This window comes from Geotrypetes seraphini, chromosome 8 (genome assembly GCF_902459505.1).
Source record: "Geotrypetes seraphini chromosome 8, aGeoSer1.1, whole genome shotgun sequence".
NCBI classification, from domain to species: Eukaryota; Metazoa; Chordata; class Amphibia; order Gymnophiona; family Dermophiidae; genus Geotrypetes; species Geotrypetes seraphini.
In genome coordinates this window covers 57,549,676-57,566,815 of record NC_047091.1, presented here as the reverse complement: position 1 = coordinate 57,566,815, position 17,140 = coordinate 57,549,676, and the positions used below count along the sequence as shown (strand labels likewise).

At 42.6% G+C, this 17,140-nt stretch overlaps 2 protein-coding genes across 6 annotated transcripts in view; one reads left to right on the top strand and one right to left on the bottom strand.

Moving 5' to 3' along the window:
- The window catches only part of AXL (AXL receptor tyrosine kinase), a 246,106-nt gene that overhangs the window by 6,795 nt on the left and 222,171 nt on the right, over positions 1–17,140 (bottom strand). For all 5 annotated transcript variants that reach the window (XM_033956315.1, XM_033956312.1, XM_033956314.1 and 2 more), the window contains 4 exons: positions 10,524–10,645; positions 7,940–8,049; positions 2,969–3,128; positions 459–595 (listed from right to left, as the gene is read on the bottom strand). In XM_033956315.1, the coding sequence (XP_033812206.1) occupies positions 459–595; positions 2,969–3,128; positions 7,940–8,049; positions 10,524–10,645 (529 nt within the window). The remainder of the gene's footprint in view (positions 1–458; positions 596–2,968; positions 3,129–7,939; positions 8,050–10,523; positions 10,646–17,140) is intronic.
- On the top strand, positions 2,240–2,593 carry LOC117365672 (guanine nucleotide-binding protein G(I)/G(S)/G(O) subunit gamma-5-like). Its single transcript, XM_033956319.1, has one exon. The coding sequence runs from the start codon at positions 2,305–2,307 to the stop codon at positions 2,509–2,511; it is 207 nt and encodes a 68-aa protein (XP_033812210.1). The 5' UTR covers positions 2,240–2,304; the 3' UTR covers positions 2,512–2,593.

The following is a 17,140-nucleotide window of genomic DNA, read 5'->3' as shown; positions in this document are numbered from 1 at the left end:
TTTAATTTAAATTTATCTATGAAATGTTGCTACTTTTATTCTTCCTGTAAGATATAATGCCAACGAATATCTAGGCTTTAATTTTTTACAGTTTTATTGTTGAATGTTTTATTGATATGATGTTTGTCTATTGTTTGTTCATATCCATGCAACTAAAAGGCGATCAGAATATTATATGTGTAACCAATATGTTAACCGCATAGTTTTATGCAGTATACAAATTTTTAAATAAATCATCCTCATGTAACCAAGTCGCCTATTACCAGGGAAGAGGGGTTTCCTGCTTCTAGCCCTACAGCAACAGAAAGTCTGCATGAAACAGGCCTAGGAAAATCCCTCAGAGCTCCTACGTGTGTCATACCCTTATTAATGAGGGTAATGTGGTACAATCAAAGTAGTTTACGCATCATAGTCAGGTAGAGAGGAAGAGCAATAAAGATGAAAGCAGAATTCCTTACAGTCCATCCAAGCAGTCTGGGGGCTGCTTGAGCCGGTTCCCCTGCCTCAGGTAATCATAGATCTCGCTGTTCTCCACCCCTGGATAAGGTGTTTGTCCACGGGTGGCAATCTCCCACATAGTAACACCAAACGACCACTGGAATTGAAGTGAGAAATGACATTAAACCATGTCATCACCTTGCATATCCCCTCAGCAACCATTCAAACAAGTATAAAAAAAAAGAGAGAGGGGAAAAAAAAATCAAGGAGCTCAAAGTCATTCACTTATGCAATGATATCGTCTATGGCCTTTGAAAGTATTGACTGGTACTACAAGTTTTGTGCAAAAGAATTGGCTTTCAGCCGCTGAAATATCCGTAATTTAACTATAAATTTGGTGACTCGGGAAAGCTGATCAGTAAGTATACAATGCAAACTTTAATGCCATTTATAACACTTCATAAAATATTTAGACTGCTCAATCCATTAATAACCCAGATCTCACTGCCTTTCTAAATAAATTCTTGAGAGATACACGATTGAAGGACTTTGCATCTCCACTGGGAGGCCAATCCATGCATCCTTTTCAAAAAAGAAATGTTTTCTGATTTTGCCTTTGAGTCTAACCCGTTGAAGCCTCATTATATAACCTCTTTTAGGGCACAACAAAAGTGGGAACAAGCCACAGTATCTGGACAAACCAAGGAATTTACTGATAACATACAGTCTCAGATGTGGATAATGATGTTGACAGGCTAGACATTTTTTAACAGACTCGGCACTGCCTGGCTTTCTCTTTCGGGGTTGCAGAGGAGAAGACTAGTGAAAAACTGGAAAGGTTAAGAGGAGGGGTTGAAAATAGGGGTATGGGATAATGTCTCTTGTACCCCTGAGGTAGGCTTCAATTCCGAAACACGGACCGTGTCAGGTCTACAACATAGATTGAATTCAATATTGGCTTTTAAAATAAATATCTGTTCACTTTTTTAATCTCTGGTTGATATGTACACTTCCATCCCCCCTTTTTTACTTTCTGACAGACTAGACTCAGCATGGTCCATGTTGTGGCAAAAGTATGCCTTTCTCAGGAATCCTATCTTGCAGTGATCAAAACGTACACACTTGAGAAAAAAAATACAGCCTAGTACAGCCTTGGTATTACAATCGCTGTGTTAGGTTGTTGTTTTTTTTCCTCACATGTGTACGGCTTTGATCAGTTCAAGACAAGACTCTTGGGATGTTGCTCCTGTGTCCAGCGTGTTGGGCACAGGAGTAACATCAGAAAGTAAGGGCAGGAAAGAATGCATGAAGGGCTGGGTTACAGTAGTGGCGTCTACATCGACCGGCACCTCCAAAAAACTATGCCGGCCGCATGTCAATCACGCGTAGGCATTGTTAAGAGAATTGTGTCTTACATCTAACATGTAGGCCAGAGTTTTGCAGGCCTACATTACCGGCGCCTATGTTTAACGAGAATCACATCCACAGAGGCACCTAAGGTCACTTCTGGCATAAACCACGCCTACTTTGACCTTAGGTGTCATTAAGCACCTCTGTAGCCGCGATTACAGCATTCTTTTTTGTAGGCGCCTACATTTTTAATTGTCGCTGTTTATAGAATATGGCTCAAAGTGCTTATAAGTTTTCAAGTTTTTATTAAAATTTGATTTAGTAGCTTATCCAATTTCTAAGCGAGTTTACAAGGTAAAATATAAAAGGGAAAGCAAAAACAAAAATATGATAAATATAAAAACAACGCCATTGACATTAACAGAGGAAATACAATTTAAAAGATGTGGTTGACTTGGAAGTTGTACTGGCCGACGCAGTTGTAGCTTCCTGCTTTTAGGAAGGCTATGCCGCACTATGCCTAGCACCTCCAGCTTAGCCACTATGAAGAAGATGGTTCAGCAGTTGCGTCTAGAGGCCAGTCTGAACCGAGTGAAGGTATCACAGGCTGCTGCAGAGTTAAAACAGTTCTGCCTGCAGAATGAAGCACGCGATCCTTTGCTGACAGGGGTATCTTCAAGTACAAATCCTTTCCGTCCTCCAAAAGTCTGTACCTTTTTGTAATTTGGTGAAATATTGTTTTCTTTCAGTGATTTTTATATTCACTAACTTTTCATATCTGCTGGACTATGCTGTGTCACCAGTAGCAGCCACGGCAAGAAAGAATGCCCCAGGATGAAGACTTACAAGAGCTCAGCAGTGTAACGATGTGCCAAGTTTGTGTAGTCAACTGCTACTGTAGTCAAACCTTAACATCTACCTCTCCAACTGGGCTGAATGCTGTTTGATAATGTTTTCCTAGTTCAAAAGGAAACTATTTTTTTTACACTGGGCAACAATAAATATTAAAATTTCCCCCCCCCCAAAAAAAAAAAAAGAAACATCATCAAATAAATGGCATATTGAATGGGCGACAAATGTGACAGACAAACATGAGGCAAAAAGGAAAATGGGTTGGAAGTACAAATTGGATAAGAAAGAAAGCCAAATAAGGAGATAGAGCAGAGAAGAGAGAACTCACCACATCACTTTTGCTGGTGTACACCCTATCGGCCAGGCTCTCCATAGCAATCCACTTCACAGGCATTTTGGAGATGCGACCTTGCCGGTAATAATCACCATTGTAGATCTTTTTGGAGAGGCCAAAATCAGCTACACAAACGTTCATGTTCTCATTCAACCTGCCAGAAGTACGGCATTACCATGATCAGTAAATGATGATGATGAGGGAAAACTTAACAAAAAAGCAGTCAATGTCAAGTGTGCAAACGTTTGTGCCGAGTAGGGTTACCATATTTTTCTCCGCCCCATTCGGCTCCAACCCTGCCCAGTTTTGATGTACAGGGTTGCATTTGTCTAGTAGCGCTACAGAAATGATCAATAATAGTCAGTGGCGTAGCAAGGGCGAGAGGTTCCCAGGTCAGTAGCGCCTCTCCCCTACCCCTCGCTCATTCCCCGATCCTCCCTGCTGCACACGCACCCCACTTTCCTTCCTCCGTGCCTCTAGTTGTTCACCACCCTCACAAGAACTTCAACATGCTCCTCACAACCCCGTTGGCTCTCACCTCTGATGTCATTTCTTATGTACAGCACTTAGAAGTGACGTCAGTGTGAGAGACAACATGGCTGAGAGCAGTATCCGAGTTTCCAAGTTTATTTATAATTTGATAGACTGGCCATCAACAAGTATCTGGTCGGTTACAGAGCTAAAATTAACACTTATACTAGTATATATATATATATATATATACTTGTATTTTAGCCCGTTATATTAACGGGTGCTAGAATATATGTCTGTCTGTCTTTATTTCTGTCTCTCTCTTTCCCTCCCGCTGTCTTTCTTTCTGTCTGTCTCTCTCCCTGGCCGCCTTTGTCTGTCTGTCTTTCTGTGTCTCTCCCTGCCCCTGTGTCTTTCTTCTTTTCTTTCTGTCTCCCTTCCTCCCGCTATCTGTCTTTCTTTCTATCTATCTGTCTCTCTCCCTGCCTCCTATGCAGCAGCATTTCTCTCCCCCCACTTCCCTGTGCAGCAGCCACAGCAGTATTCCCTCCCCCTCCATTTCCCTGTGCAGCAGCCACAGCAGCAGCATTCCCTACCCCTCCATTTCCCTCCTCCCACACCACTTCCCTGTGCAGCAGCAGCGTTTCCCCTACCCCCCCTTTCTCTTCCCGCGGTCTGGCCAGCTCCCTTACTGCCCCCCCTTCCCACAGTCCCGACAAACCTGCCGATTCCAGCAGCGTTTGCAGAATTCTACACACGCTGCTTCGGGGCCTTCTACTGCCCTGATTTACTCTGGCACGTCCCTGATGACATCATCAGAGACACAGCAGAGCAAATCAGGGCAGTAGAAGGCCCCGAAGCAGCGTGTGTAATGTGCTGCACACGCTGCTGGAATCGGCAGGTTTGTAGTCGGGACCGTGGGAAGGGAAGGGGGGGGGGGCATGTCTCTGTCTTGCAGCGGGCTTGCCAGCTCCGGCCAGCCAAAGTTCATTTTTTAGTTCAAAGCCGATGCTGCGTCTCCTCTCTCGATCCCCGCTGGAGTCGAAAGTCTTCTCCGACTCTGGTGAGGTTCGATAGAGGAGCCGCGGCGGGGGCTTTGAACAAAAAAATGAACTTTGTCTGGCCGGAGCCGGCAAGCCCGCTGCAAGACAGAGAGATACGTGGTAAGCGCGCATGCGCACTCTGCCGGCCATGGAACTACAGATCAGGCAACACGGCGTTAAGAGTGCGCATGCGCTTAGCGTTTTATTATTATATATATATTACATTACATTACATTAGAGATTTCTATTCCGCCATTACCTTGCGGTTCAAGGCGGATTACAAAAGATATATAAACGGGGGTTACAATGGAAGAACAATTGTCATTTCTAGAGTTGTAAAGAGTAGATCATTTTTCATTTCTAGAGTTGTTAAGAGTAAGTGGAGTTAGGCCTGTTTCAGGAATTTCTTGAAGAGTATAGTTTTTATTTCTTTTCTGAAAATCTTGTAGTCTGGGGTGGTTAACAGTAGGTTGGAGATTTGGTTATCTAGTTTTGCGGCTCGAGTGGCTAGGAGGCCATCGTATTGTTTTGTCCGTTTTACTTCTTTGATCGGTGGAGGTGTGAATGGGGAGTGCGTTTTTCTATGTCTGGTTGAGGTTGCTTGGATGGGAAGTAAATTAGACAAAGATGACTGGGTGATGAGGGAGTTGATACAAAAGGTACCAAGGGAGGGAAAGTTTCATAAATATATCAAAGTTAAAATTAGAATTAAAATGGAGGAAAGAGGGGGAAGGGAGGTCGTTTATTTAAAGTGGTTCTTGATAAGTGCGGAGGAGTAACTAAGGGGATGTCTAGCTTGTGTTTTGATAGGCATCTTTGACATAGAAAGGTCTTAAGTTTAGACAAATTTATCAAGGGAGTTTTCGAGACTGAGGTGTGATGGCATAGCGTTCCAGAGGGTAGGAGCAGCGGCAGAGAAGCTGGTTACGGGTGTAGAAAAGTTGTTGCTCGCGGCAGTGAACAACTGGAGATATGGGGGAAGGAGGTGCGCGTGTGGCAAGGGGAGGAGTGGGAAGAGGCAGAGGACGGAGAGGAGGAGGGGTGTCGGCGCCCCCCCAACATGGCACCTGGGAAGGACCTCCGCCCCCTTACTAGGCCACTGGTAATAGCAGCAGTACTTAATACCAGCGACAGAGATGACCAGTGGGTTAGAGCTACAGCCTTGATACCCTGATGTTATGGGTTCGAATCCCGCACTACTCCTTGTGGCCCTGGGCAAGTCACTTAATCCCCATTGCCCCAGGTAAGAGTGGGAGCCTGCTGGGACAGTTAGGGAAAATGCTTTAGGTACCTGAATAATTTGTAATCTGCATAGAATTGTAGGATATGCGAAATATAAATTATTTAGAAAAAAAAAATAAATTATTTAACTGAGTAGATTCCCATATAAAGGATTGGAATTGGAAATCCTGTGTGCTTCAAATGTTCTTGGGGATAAAAGGAGTCATCTTTGCATTTAAGCCTCCAATCTGTAAACTAGGATGCCACTGTTATGTTTTCATTACCACGAAAACCACCTTGAATGCTGTGGAGGTGGATTTTAGAAAAGACATACAACTAACTCAGAATGGTCATGTATTGCTTTAAGCTGGTTGTATGAACCATTCTGAGTTACAATGATTTAACTGTACTACCAAATATCTAAAGGCCCGATATTCAGCTGTCAGTGATCAGCGTTTTGCTGACTGCAGCCGGTGTTAAAAAAGGAAATTCAATGCCAGGCTATGTCCGAGCACCGGCACTGGAATTTTTAGGTTTGCAGAGCTGGGTAAATGGTTACTATATATAGATAAAACTTACTTTTATGTGGTTCTGTTTATGCAATTAACCTGGCTGGCATTGAATTTCTGCTTTCCCACACCTGGCTAAAGCATAGCCGGTTGCGTGCGATGTGCAGCACTTCAACGGCTAATGATTGCTACATAAAGACAGGGTTGACTTTCATGTGGTCCTATTTATGAGGTTAACCTGACTGGTTAAATACTGATTTTGAACACTTAAGTGGCCAATGGCTGACTCCGCCCCCTCAAAACTTCCATAATAGCCGCTGCACAGTATCAAGAACTTTTTGGGCCAGTATATGGACAGTACTGCAATAGAGTAGCTTTGAAATGAACTTTTAGTGGGTTGGTTGGGTAGGTTGTGAAGGTTTTAGTAAGTTATTTATGTGTATATTTATATGATATGAAGTATTAACACATGTGTGGGGTAATAAAATCTTTTTTAAAAAAGTATAAAATAAATAGAAGTGATTCATGAATGTGTGGCATTTTAGTTTATAAATTTGTAACAAATAGAGCTCTTTGTGTTTAGAAAATGCATATTTGCTGGGGAAATCCTGAAAACTGACTGAATTGCGGCCTTTGTTCCCCATCCCTGCTCTAATCAATCAGTGAGGATGGGGAGGGGGAAGACAAAACACACTGAAGGATTAAGAGAGATATCACCCTTACTCTCTTCAGGGGAGTGGCACACAAAATGAACGACTTTTAAAAAATTTCAACATTCCCAGGAGAAGGTGGAAATTTGATATCCATATCATCGAAAATAATGTGCATTCCCCTTTTGAAAATAATAATAATAACTTTATTTTTGTATACCGCCATACCCAAGGAGTTCTAGGCGGTTCACATTTGTTTATCAAAAAAAAAAATTACAAGTGGTTCAAAGCAATTGAACAATATTAGAAGCAACGAAGTAGTTGAGGTTAGAGAGAGGAGGGAGTGTGTAGGACAGGGGGGGAAGGATTGAGGTGGGTAGGCTGGGTAGGGAGGTGGAAGGGGAAAAGGGGAGGTTGTGGTTCATTGGAGGGGGGTGTTAGGTGTGTTGACCATGGAATAGGTGAGTTTTGAGAGATTTTCTAAACCCGAGGTAGGTGGGGGCCTTAAGGACAATTTGGGCTAGCCATGGGTTCAGTTTGGCAGCCTGGAAGGCGAAAGTTTTGTCAAGGAATCTTTTGGAGTGACATAGTTTTAGGGAGGGGAAGGCAAAGGGAAAGGCATGTGTATATTTTTGACCCACCTTAGTCCTGCCAAAACACGCACCCTTGCCAAATGCACATATTTGAATTTTAGACATGTATATCCCAGCTTTCTAAAATTGGTATGTAGATGTGCATGGAAATTACACATTTAAATGCTGGTTTATGTATGTCTGAAACACAACTAGGGATTCTACAGTGATCACCATAATGTGTGACATCACTGCAAGAGCATGAACTTGAGAGGATGCCAGGCAGACCTTTCCTCAAACTCTCACAAAGAGGAGATTGAAATGCCCATTGAGTACAAAGCACAACTGTGTTGGAAATGAACCTCAGAAACACACTTCATCTGAGCTTGCGATAAATGCAACCCAAACTGAACTGGAACACTGGCTGACAACCAGTCTCTATACGGAGCGGGGGGGTGGGGGGGGGAGGGGAGAAGGGCTATTGTTGGAGGACACTTACATGCAGTTCCGAGCTGCCAGGTCACGGTGGATGAAGTTTTTGGCGCTCAAATACTCCATCCCGCTTGCAATGTCCGTCATGAACTTGACCAAAGTCCGAGTTGGCAAAAACTGTAAGAAAGAGAGCTCCAGTAAGCTTCCTAATGTTGTTAAGCTACTAAAGCAAACACTCCGGGTTGGGATTTGCACTGTTGTGTTGCAAGTCTATAGCTAGGCGCCAAGTCTATCATGCAATTATGCATGTAAATTCTATTATAGAATACTGGTATAAGAGGATGGGAGACTGCTGTCCACTAGAGGGCACTGCTGGAGAGGTGATGAATACAGGCTTCAAACAACAGAAGTCTTCCAGGCCCTCACTACGGCACCAGACCCAGCTAGGGACCTGGCTTTCATTTCATTGCTGTAGCAAAACCAACTGATGAAAATTAATCCTAACCATAAATCAAACCCAAACCCTAAACTAAACCCTGACCTAAACACCAGTGTCTAAATTATGCAGTTCTCATCTAATCTCTTGAGTTTTAAGGGATAAATCTGGGCTAACCACCTTGAAGCAACATAGATTTTTCCTTAAAAAAAGACAAAACTCTGTCTCTATCAGGAACTCCAGCAAAGGAAGTCACCACAATATCCCTGTTGGTGTAGTTCTGTACTAAAGTCTGTAAGAGAGCAGTTAAATATAAATATTTGTAATATTGTATATACTCCAATACAAACTGAGGTAACCTTCCCCCCCAAAAAAAAGGAGGAAAAAAAGTTGACTCAAATATAAACCAGTATGTGTATGTGTTTAATATTCAAGTGCAGTATAGAATACTGGCATACATCTGGAACTATGTGCCTATATCCAGGTCTATGGCTGATATACATGTTGGTGCCTAAATGTACAACAATATATACGAGCCTCAGTTGTGCCTTCAATAATATCATATATTATGATTGTCTTAGTTTCACATTAAGGACTAACAATACATGGTATAGTCAAAGTATTATAGTAAACTAGTCGTTAAGCCCGTTAACTAAATTGTATGGACCTTCAGACCACCATCAGGGTATGAACCACCGATTGTTTTACTCTTCGTCGGTCCAACCTTTATTAATTTTTTCAAAGTCTTTTAACTGAATTTTTCTTAAAATATTTATAAGAATCAGAACATCACTTAGCTTTAGCTTATAGTGATACTGTCCTGTCTTCACCTCTCCCGACATGCATGTTTCACACAAGAAAACTTTCTTCAGGGTCAAGGGAAACGATTGTGGGAGCTAACTCGAGATAATGACATTGAAAACTCGAGATAATGATTTTGAAAAAATTAATAATTAATAAAGGTTGGACCGACGAAGAGTAAAACAATCGATGATTCATACCCTGATGGTGGTCTGAAGGTCCATACAATTCAGTTATACTATCATAAGAGTATTTATTATAATACTTTAAGAATGTCCACTATATTTGAAGAGTGTCCACTATACCATGTATTGTTAGTCCTTAATGTGAAACCAACTAAGACAATCATAATATATAACATTATTGGTGCCTAAATGTGACACTTAGTATGTATTCTGTATGTACATATGTAAATGTTGGCCCATGCTCCTCCCCTATGAGCTCCACCTTGTCTTTACACATTGAGGCAGTTGTGAGAATATATCATAGAATACCGTCAAGTGCCCAGCTCACACATATGCATGTACATGGTGGTATTCTATAAACACAGGAAAACAAACAGATATATATTGTGTGTATATATTTATAGAACAACCGAGCAGACAACACCGTAGGCACGGATGTCATTGAAAAGGACAAAACTTTATTGTACCACAAATGTTACAGCAGCATCAGCGCCTACGGTGTTGTTGTCTGCTCCATTATTGTTTGGGTAAGGGAGAAAGGGTGCTGCTGGACAGGGGGAGCAGGGAAGGGGTGCTGCTGGATGGGGGTGAGGTAAAAGGAAGGGAGAAGGGCTACTGCAGGACAGGGGGAGCAGGGAAGGGGTGCTGCTGGACAGGGGGAAGTAAAATAAAGTTAGAAGGGCTACTGCTGGACAGGGGGAGCAGGGAAGGGGTGCTGCTGGACAGGAGGGAGGTAAAAGGAAGGGAGAGAGACATAAATAAAGGTAAAAGGAAGGGAGAGAGACAAAAATAAAGACAGACATAAAAACAGAAAGGGGGCAGGGAGAGAGAAAGAAAGAAAGACAGACATACAGAAAGAAAGAAAGAAAGAAAGACAGACATACAGAAAGAAAGACAGACATACAGAAAGAAAGAAAGAAAGAAAGGAACAAATGCCTAAGTTTACACATCTATTCTAGCACCCGTTAATGTAACGGGCTAAAAAACTACTTTTAAAAATAAATTCTGAAATCTCTCATGCCACATCTGTAATCTCTTCACGGCACACAGTTTGCGAGACATTGCTTTAAATAAAGAAAAGAGTCTGAGGTCGATATCAGGCAAGGCCATCCCTGTGTCTGTACTAGAGGTGTTTTGTCTGCCCTGTCTCTTCATTTTCCTGATTTGTCTTCTGGTTTAGAAAGTTGCTCCCCCCTCCCAGCATTTCACAACTGCTTCCCGTTACTTACCACAGGGTTATCCCCGAGCCGTGAGAAGAGAAGGAAACTGTGTAGGTCTCCATGCTTCATGAAGGGAAGGATGACCACAGGGGAGGGGTAGCCTTCGTTCTCCGTGTTCTGCAAGCAGACGCCTGTAAGACAAAAGTGTGGAACACATTAACTGTGATGAATCACTCAATGAATGGTCATAAGAAGAATAGCCATTTTGGGCCAGACCAACGGTCCATCTAGCCCCGTATCCTGCTTCCTCCAGTGGCCAACCTAGGTCACAAGAACCTGGCAAAAACCCAAACAGTAGCAACATTCCATGCTACTAATCCCAGGGCAAGCAGCTCCTTGTGACTGTGGGCAAGTCACAATACTTCATTACCCTGTTACAAATAAGATACAGTGGTACCTTGGTTTGCGAGCATAATTTGTTCCAGAAGAATGCTCGTAATCCAAAGTTCTCGTACATCAAAGCGAATTTCCCCAAAACTTCAATAGAAAATACAGTACTTTATGTACTTGTATTGCAAGATCTCACTCGTTTCGAACAGTCACTACACTGCGGGTGAATTGGGCGTGATGCTTTTATTACGTTCAAGCAAAACAAAAATTTGGCAAAACTTCGAATCCTCTCAGAACAAACACGGCAATAACCAAAAAATTAATAACAGGACAAATCAGTATGGGCCAAAAAGTTAAATAATAAATAATTAATAAATACTTTTAAAGCCCCAGGCAGGAAACTTATGGGTGACCAGGTCAAATTTTTTGACCGGGGCAGGAGTTTGATGCGGGAGAGAGGGACAGGTGCCATTTTTGCCTGAGAGCTGACTGGAGTTCCTTCATTCTCCTGGTGTCTATTTCTCTGTACAGTGTGTTGCTCCTGAGGAAGAGGGCATTTGCCTCCGTAACGGAGCTCTGTAGAGCCGAATATCCAACACAACTACTACTATGGACATTTTTCACTAATGGAGAGTATTGTATATACTCTTTTTATGTACTGAGAGTTTTTCCATGTACTTTGAATTGCCCATTATATATTGGGATGTTCTCATCAGGGGATAGGATCTCTTCTTTTTGATAAAATAATTTTTGTGTTGAACCACAGGGTAATGATTACAGGTTTCAATTGGTGCTTACACTTTGCGTTAGTAATCTTTTATACTGACTAAATGTATCTTTATGGTAACCCACCTGTTTCCCTTACACTGACAAAATGCACCTTGATAGTAAACCACTTGTATTGTAACCCACTTGCATCCCATGTACTGACAAAATGAATCTTTAATGTAAACCACTTGCATCCCATGTACTGACTAAACGTATCTTTATTGTAAACCGTTTCTATCCCATGTACTGTCAAATGTATCTTTATTGTAAACCGCTTCGAACTTCACGGTATAGCGGTATATAAGAAATAAATTATTATTATTATTATTATAGATACGCGGCTAACAAGCACAATGTTATGTTATGTTGATTTTTTACAAGCAGCACTTTATACAAGGTCCAAGGATATATTATGCCTAATACACCCTTTTGGGTGTCTACACGCTTTCAACTCATTAAATGAACAAATATGTTTTCAGTTGTATATACTGAGGCACACAGATTCTATGCGTTATACACAATTTTTTTTGTCATAGATTATATGAAAACACATATAGGTAATTCCTAAGTTATCTTCCTTGTGAGATATAAGAAAAATTTTTTCCTATTACTGAATGGACTTCTACAGTCTTCTGTACTTCGTGGAGGTCTAAGTCAAGTCATATGATATCTCATACCTCAAGGCTGGCCTCATCCAACGACTTCCCTCTCCCTCCCTCATACACTGGGAATGGAAAAATTTGATTTTGGAGAAATGCTTGGAATTAGCTTGCTCCCGGAATGTGGGAGATCAGTAAGTTCAGGTCACAGTCAGATTCTTTTCGTTACTCCTCTTCTCTGACATCTGTTGTTTTTTCACAAACAGCAGGGAACCATGAGCAGCAAATAAGTCTCTCTGTTTCCATTTCTCCGCCTCTGTCACTCTCTTCTTCCTCACCCCCCTCTCATCGACCTTCCTTCCTCATTTCCCAAGATCTGTGTTTATTAAGTCATGCACATTCTTTCTTCTCACAACTCAAGGGTCCCCACAGTGGGAAAAGAGAAAGAAACTCTTTAAAACTGTCCAGGACTTTTCCATTTACTCTTTTAGGAAGAAGGATCATGCCTATGCCATCTATGCTCTTTTGCATGGAAAGGGACAGTTCTTGGCTGATACCTCTTCCTATGGTTGCCCGCCTAGTTACACCCATCCCTGCCCTAATCCCGTCCCCAAGCCTCCTTTAGCCCTACCCCCCACTGTCTGCTCTTGTCAGGTAGGTAGGAAGTCCGCACATGGGCGGACGCTACCTGATGATGTCACGCGGACTTCCTTCCTGCCCAACACAGTTTTTTAAAACCCGGACAAAGTGCCGGGTTTTGAAAATCCGTCCGGGGAAATTCAGACGTCTGGTAACCTTAATTCTTCCTAAATGGCTGCCAAATAACCACACTGCGTGAGACCAAAAATCTATAAAGACTAGTAAGCTGTTTCCAATGGTGGCCAATCCAATTCCCAAGTATGTGGCAGGATCTGAAAAAGTAGCAAGATTCAATGCTACATACCCCCAATGATAAGAAATGGATTTCCCCACATCAACACTGAGAATGGTAGATGGACTTTTGCTCCAGAATCTTGTTGAATTTTTTTTAGAGCAAGCAATATTAACTGCTTTTACCACATTCTTCAGCAACAGAGCTTCCAGAGCTTTATGCTGTGTTGTGTGAGCCCTCCCCCCAAATTATTTTCTAATTTGTTTAAAATGTACTGCTTAGAAACTTCATGACATATTCCCTAGTCTATATATCGTTTAAAAGAGTAAACAATTAATTCACCTTTACCCAGTGGAGGGTAGGAGGCACCTGGGGCAGTGGCGCCCCCTTGCTCCTTTCGTGCCTTCCCTGCTCCTTCCCACCCCATACTCGCAACCTCCCTTCCCCCCCCCCGGGTCTCTTTAAATCTTTGCCAGTGCAAGCAGCTTCTCTGGCCTGCTGCTCACATTGGCTTTCCTCTGATGTCACTTCCTGGTCCCATGACCAGGAAGCGATTTCAAAGGGGAGCCAGGCCAGCGCAAGAGGTAGGCTAGAGAAGTTGCTCGCACTGGTGAAGATTTAAAGAGGTACAGAGGGAGGGAAAGGAGGGCGCGAGCATGGCATGGGCAGATGGAGAGATTCTGATGCCCACACCAAGACGGTGTCCAGGACAGTGCAACCCCTACTTTCCCCTTACTATGCCACTGCATTTACCCGTTCTGCTCCACCCAGCATTTTCTAGACTTATCATATTCGCTCTCTCCTGTCTCTTCTTCAAACTGAAAAGCCTTAACTTCTTTAGCCATTCTTCATAGGGGAATCATTCCATCCCCCCTTTGTCAGTTTGTCCGCTCCTTTCTGTACCTTTCTTTTTACAAATTCCAAGTGTCTTTATTCATTTTCATATCATGTATACTACAAACTAAACTAGAAACAATGTAGTTGTAGTGTGGGGAGTGGCTGCTGATATAGCACACAAAACAGCACAATGAAACATAATTGTCCGAACACCCATAAAACAACTGTTCTACATGGAAAGGACTAAGCTTGACCATTGTTATAATGAACGCCATGTTTTTAAAAAAAACTATTCGTACATCTGTGTTTATTTGCCAAAACAGCTTCAGATTTTGGAACTCTTTACTCTGTCCTTACCCGTGCGCCGCCGATGTTAGAAAGTGCCTGCCGCCGGTTTTCTGCTGGGCTCATGAGAATCTCGGAGAGGGTGAGATCCAGAAGGTCTTGAGCATGCGCAGATGCTCAAGGTCCAGCAGCAGCCCAGCAGAAAACCGGCGGCAGGCACTTTCTAACACCAGCGGTGCACGGGTAAGGACAGGGCCGGTCAGTGGGGTGGGGGGGGGGGGAGGAGGAGGCGATCACGAAGGGAGGGAGAAACGCTGGTGGCCTCGGGGAGAACAATACTTCCAGTTCCTGGGGTTGGGTTGGAGCTCGCAAATCGAGTCAATGCTCAGTTTGCGAGTTAACGTTTGCTCGAGTGTTTTGCTCGTCTTGCAAAACACTCGCAAACCGCGTTGCTCGCAAACCGAGGTTTGACTGTATAATATTGAATAGAAATAGCTTGACAGCCCCTTGAGTCCTAACATAATATAATTAAGAAGTAAATAGAGACACTATGGCCCTCTTTTACAAAGGCGCGCTAAGCGTTTTAGCGCAGATTTAGCACGTGCTGAATCAACGTGTGCGCTAACTGCTAACGCGTCCGTAGGATAACATGCATGCGTTAGCGTTTAGCACGCGATATTTAGCGTACCTTTGTAAAAGAGGGGGTATATGTAGTTTTGATAAAAAAAATTTTAATTAAATGAAGGGTAAAAAACAACAACAAAAAAAATACAACATAAATAACAAGTTAAAATAAAAGGGATAAAAGAAGGAACCAATGATAGCTTGCATTAGGCTGGTATGATAAGACTTGGTCTAAAATCATACAGCTGCAAGCACTTGAGGTAACCTTTTCCCTACGAAATATTTATGGGAACACAGCCACTATCATAGAGTTAAAGAAAAACATAGGGCTCCTTTTACTAAGGTGCACTAGTGTTTTTAGAGCGCGCTAACCCCGCGCTATACGAAAAAAACTAACGCAAGCTCTATGGCGGCGTTATGTAATGTAAATCCGCCAGTGCGCCTTAGTAAAAGGAGCCCATAGTAGAAGATTAGACCACTCTGTAGTGTCTATCAATTAGTCAAGGACATTATTGTTGGAGGATCAGAATTAATTATGTCTCCCCAATGATTTTATAAATTATGACCCTGTACACCGCTTAGACAACTTTTTTAGGCAACATATCCAATTTTAAATAAAACTTGGAAACTTGGATTGAGAAACGATGCAGACGCCACACATACAACCAAAGACAAATTCTTAGCTTGCCACATCCACTGTAACTTCTTTACATCTTATTTAACTGTATAATCGATACCTTGAGTTTAGACTCCCGCCTGTTTTTATCCCAGTGGACTCAGTACCACCCATCTTGCCCCCATCTAATAACTGTACTTGGCCCCCTCGGTTGTAGGATAAGTTGAATTGTAGAAAAGCATTAGCGTCATATCTATGTTATTAAACGTGCTTCGTAAGTATTGTATTATGCTGACACTGTATTATATCTCTCATTTGAATTTCAGTGCTGTGAATAAGTATATTTTTGAAACTGTTTCATGGTAGTCCAATTAAGTTTCATTTGCTGATTATGAGTTTACCTCATTCATTGTATTTGTTTATCCGCCCACCCCCCTCCCCTTTTATGAAACCGTGTTAACATTTTTTTTTATCATCGACCGTGACGGTAAAAATTCCGATGCTCATAGAATTCCTTTGAGCGTCGGAACTTTTACTGCTCCGGAGTTTCATTATCTCTCTGCTCTGGGGGGGGGGGGGGATTGGGTTTTGGAAGGTAAGTTCAGGGGTCATCAGAGTCCAGACCCTGGGGGGGGAGAGTCCTTTTTGTAGGATGGGCTTGCTTGGTTTTTCCTTGGGCTTTCAGTGCTCCGGGAGTCCTTGGACTCCCGTGTAGAATGGAGGCAGCAGCCCCAGGCCAACCTCCTCCTACAGGGGGGAATAAAAAACAGGGGTGGGGGTGGGAAGGGGGATTTCTGGGGGATAAGGGGATTGATATAAACGACACATGACTTGGCACTGTTATGTCTAGTTCTAGCGGAATTCCCGCTTATTTCGTTGTATTCTGTACTCTGCTGTTTTGCTATGGATCCATATTGTTTCTGTCAATAAAAATGGTTTAATCCTAAAAAATGCTAACATGGCTTCATAAGGGGGGGAGGGGTATATTTAATCATTTCACTACTGCTACGCTGTTAACAAAACTGTAAATTTTATGTTGAATTGTACTTGCTGTACACCACCTTGGGTGAATCTCTTTAAAAAGTCAGTTAATAAAGTTAAATAAATAAAAATTATTCCAATTCATCAAGAATGCATAAATTGCTAGGGAGAGCAGTATATCCATGAAAGCTGATTGATAAGAAGGAACCATGTCCTTTAATTTGAAAATATTTGCAAAAATATCTGTTACTTTTCTGTCACTCCTGCTCCCAATGTTCATGCAAACATAAACGCGAAAATAACATGCTGGACGATGTTCAGCGTGAGTTAGCCGGCCAATGGCGGCCAGGACCGGCCGCCGACCGACTAACTCGCATTTTGGCAGCTAACCGGTCATTTTGTTAAAGTAAGTGAGGACTCTCTCGCGGCCTGTCATCCTGACAGAAATCTGAACTGTGCACTTAGACTTGGAACAAACCATCACTAGGGGATGTTAAGTTATTTACACAATTCTGCAAAATTGACTCTTGTCTTAAGTAGGGTGTGAAACGGAGCCAAGGGAGAGAGCAGGGACTCCAACAACCTTGACACGGTTTCTATGAGCAAGTGTTAGCAGGGTGGGCAGACTGACATTAGCAGGAGAACAGCACACACGGGGCAGGGTGGGGTTTAAACAGATGGGGGTGGATGAGAAGGGAGTAATGGAACTGGGTGG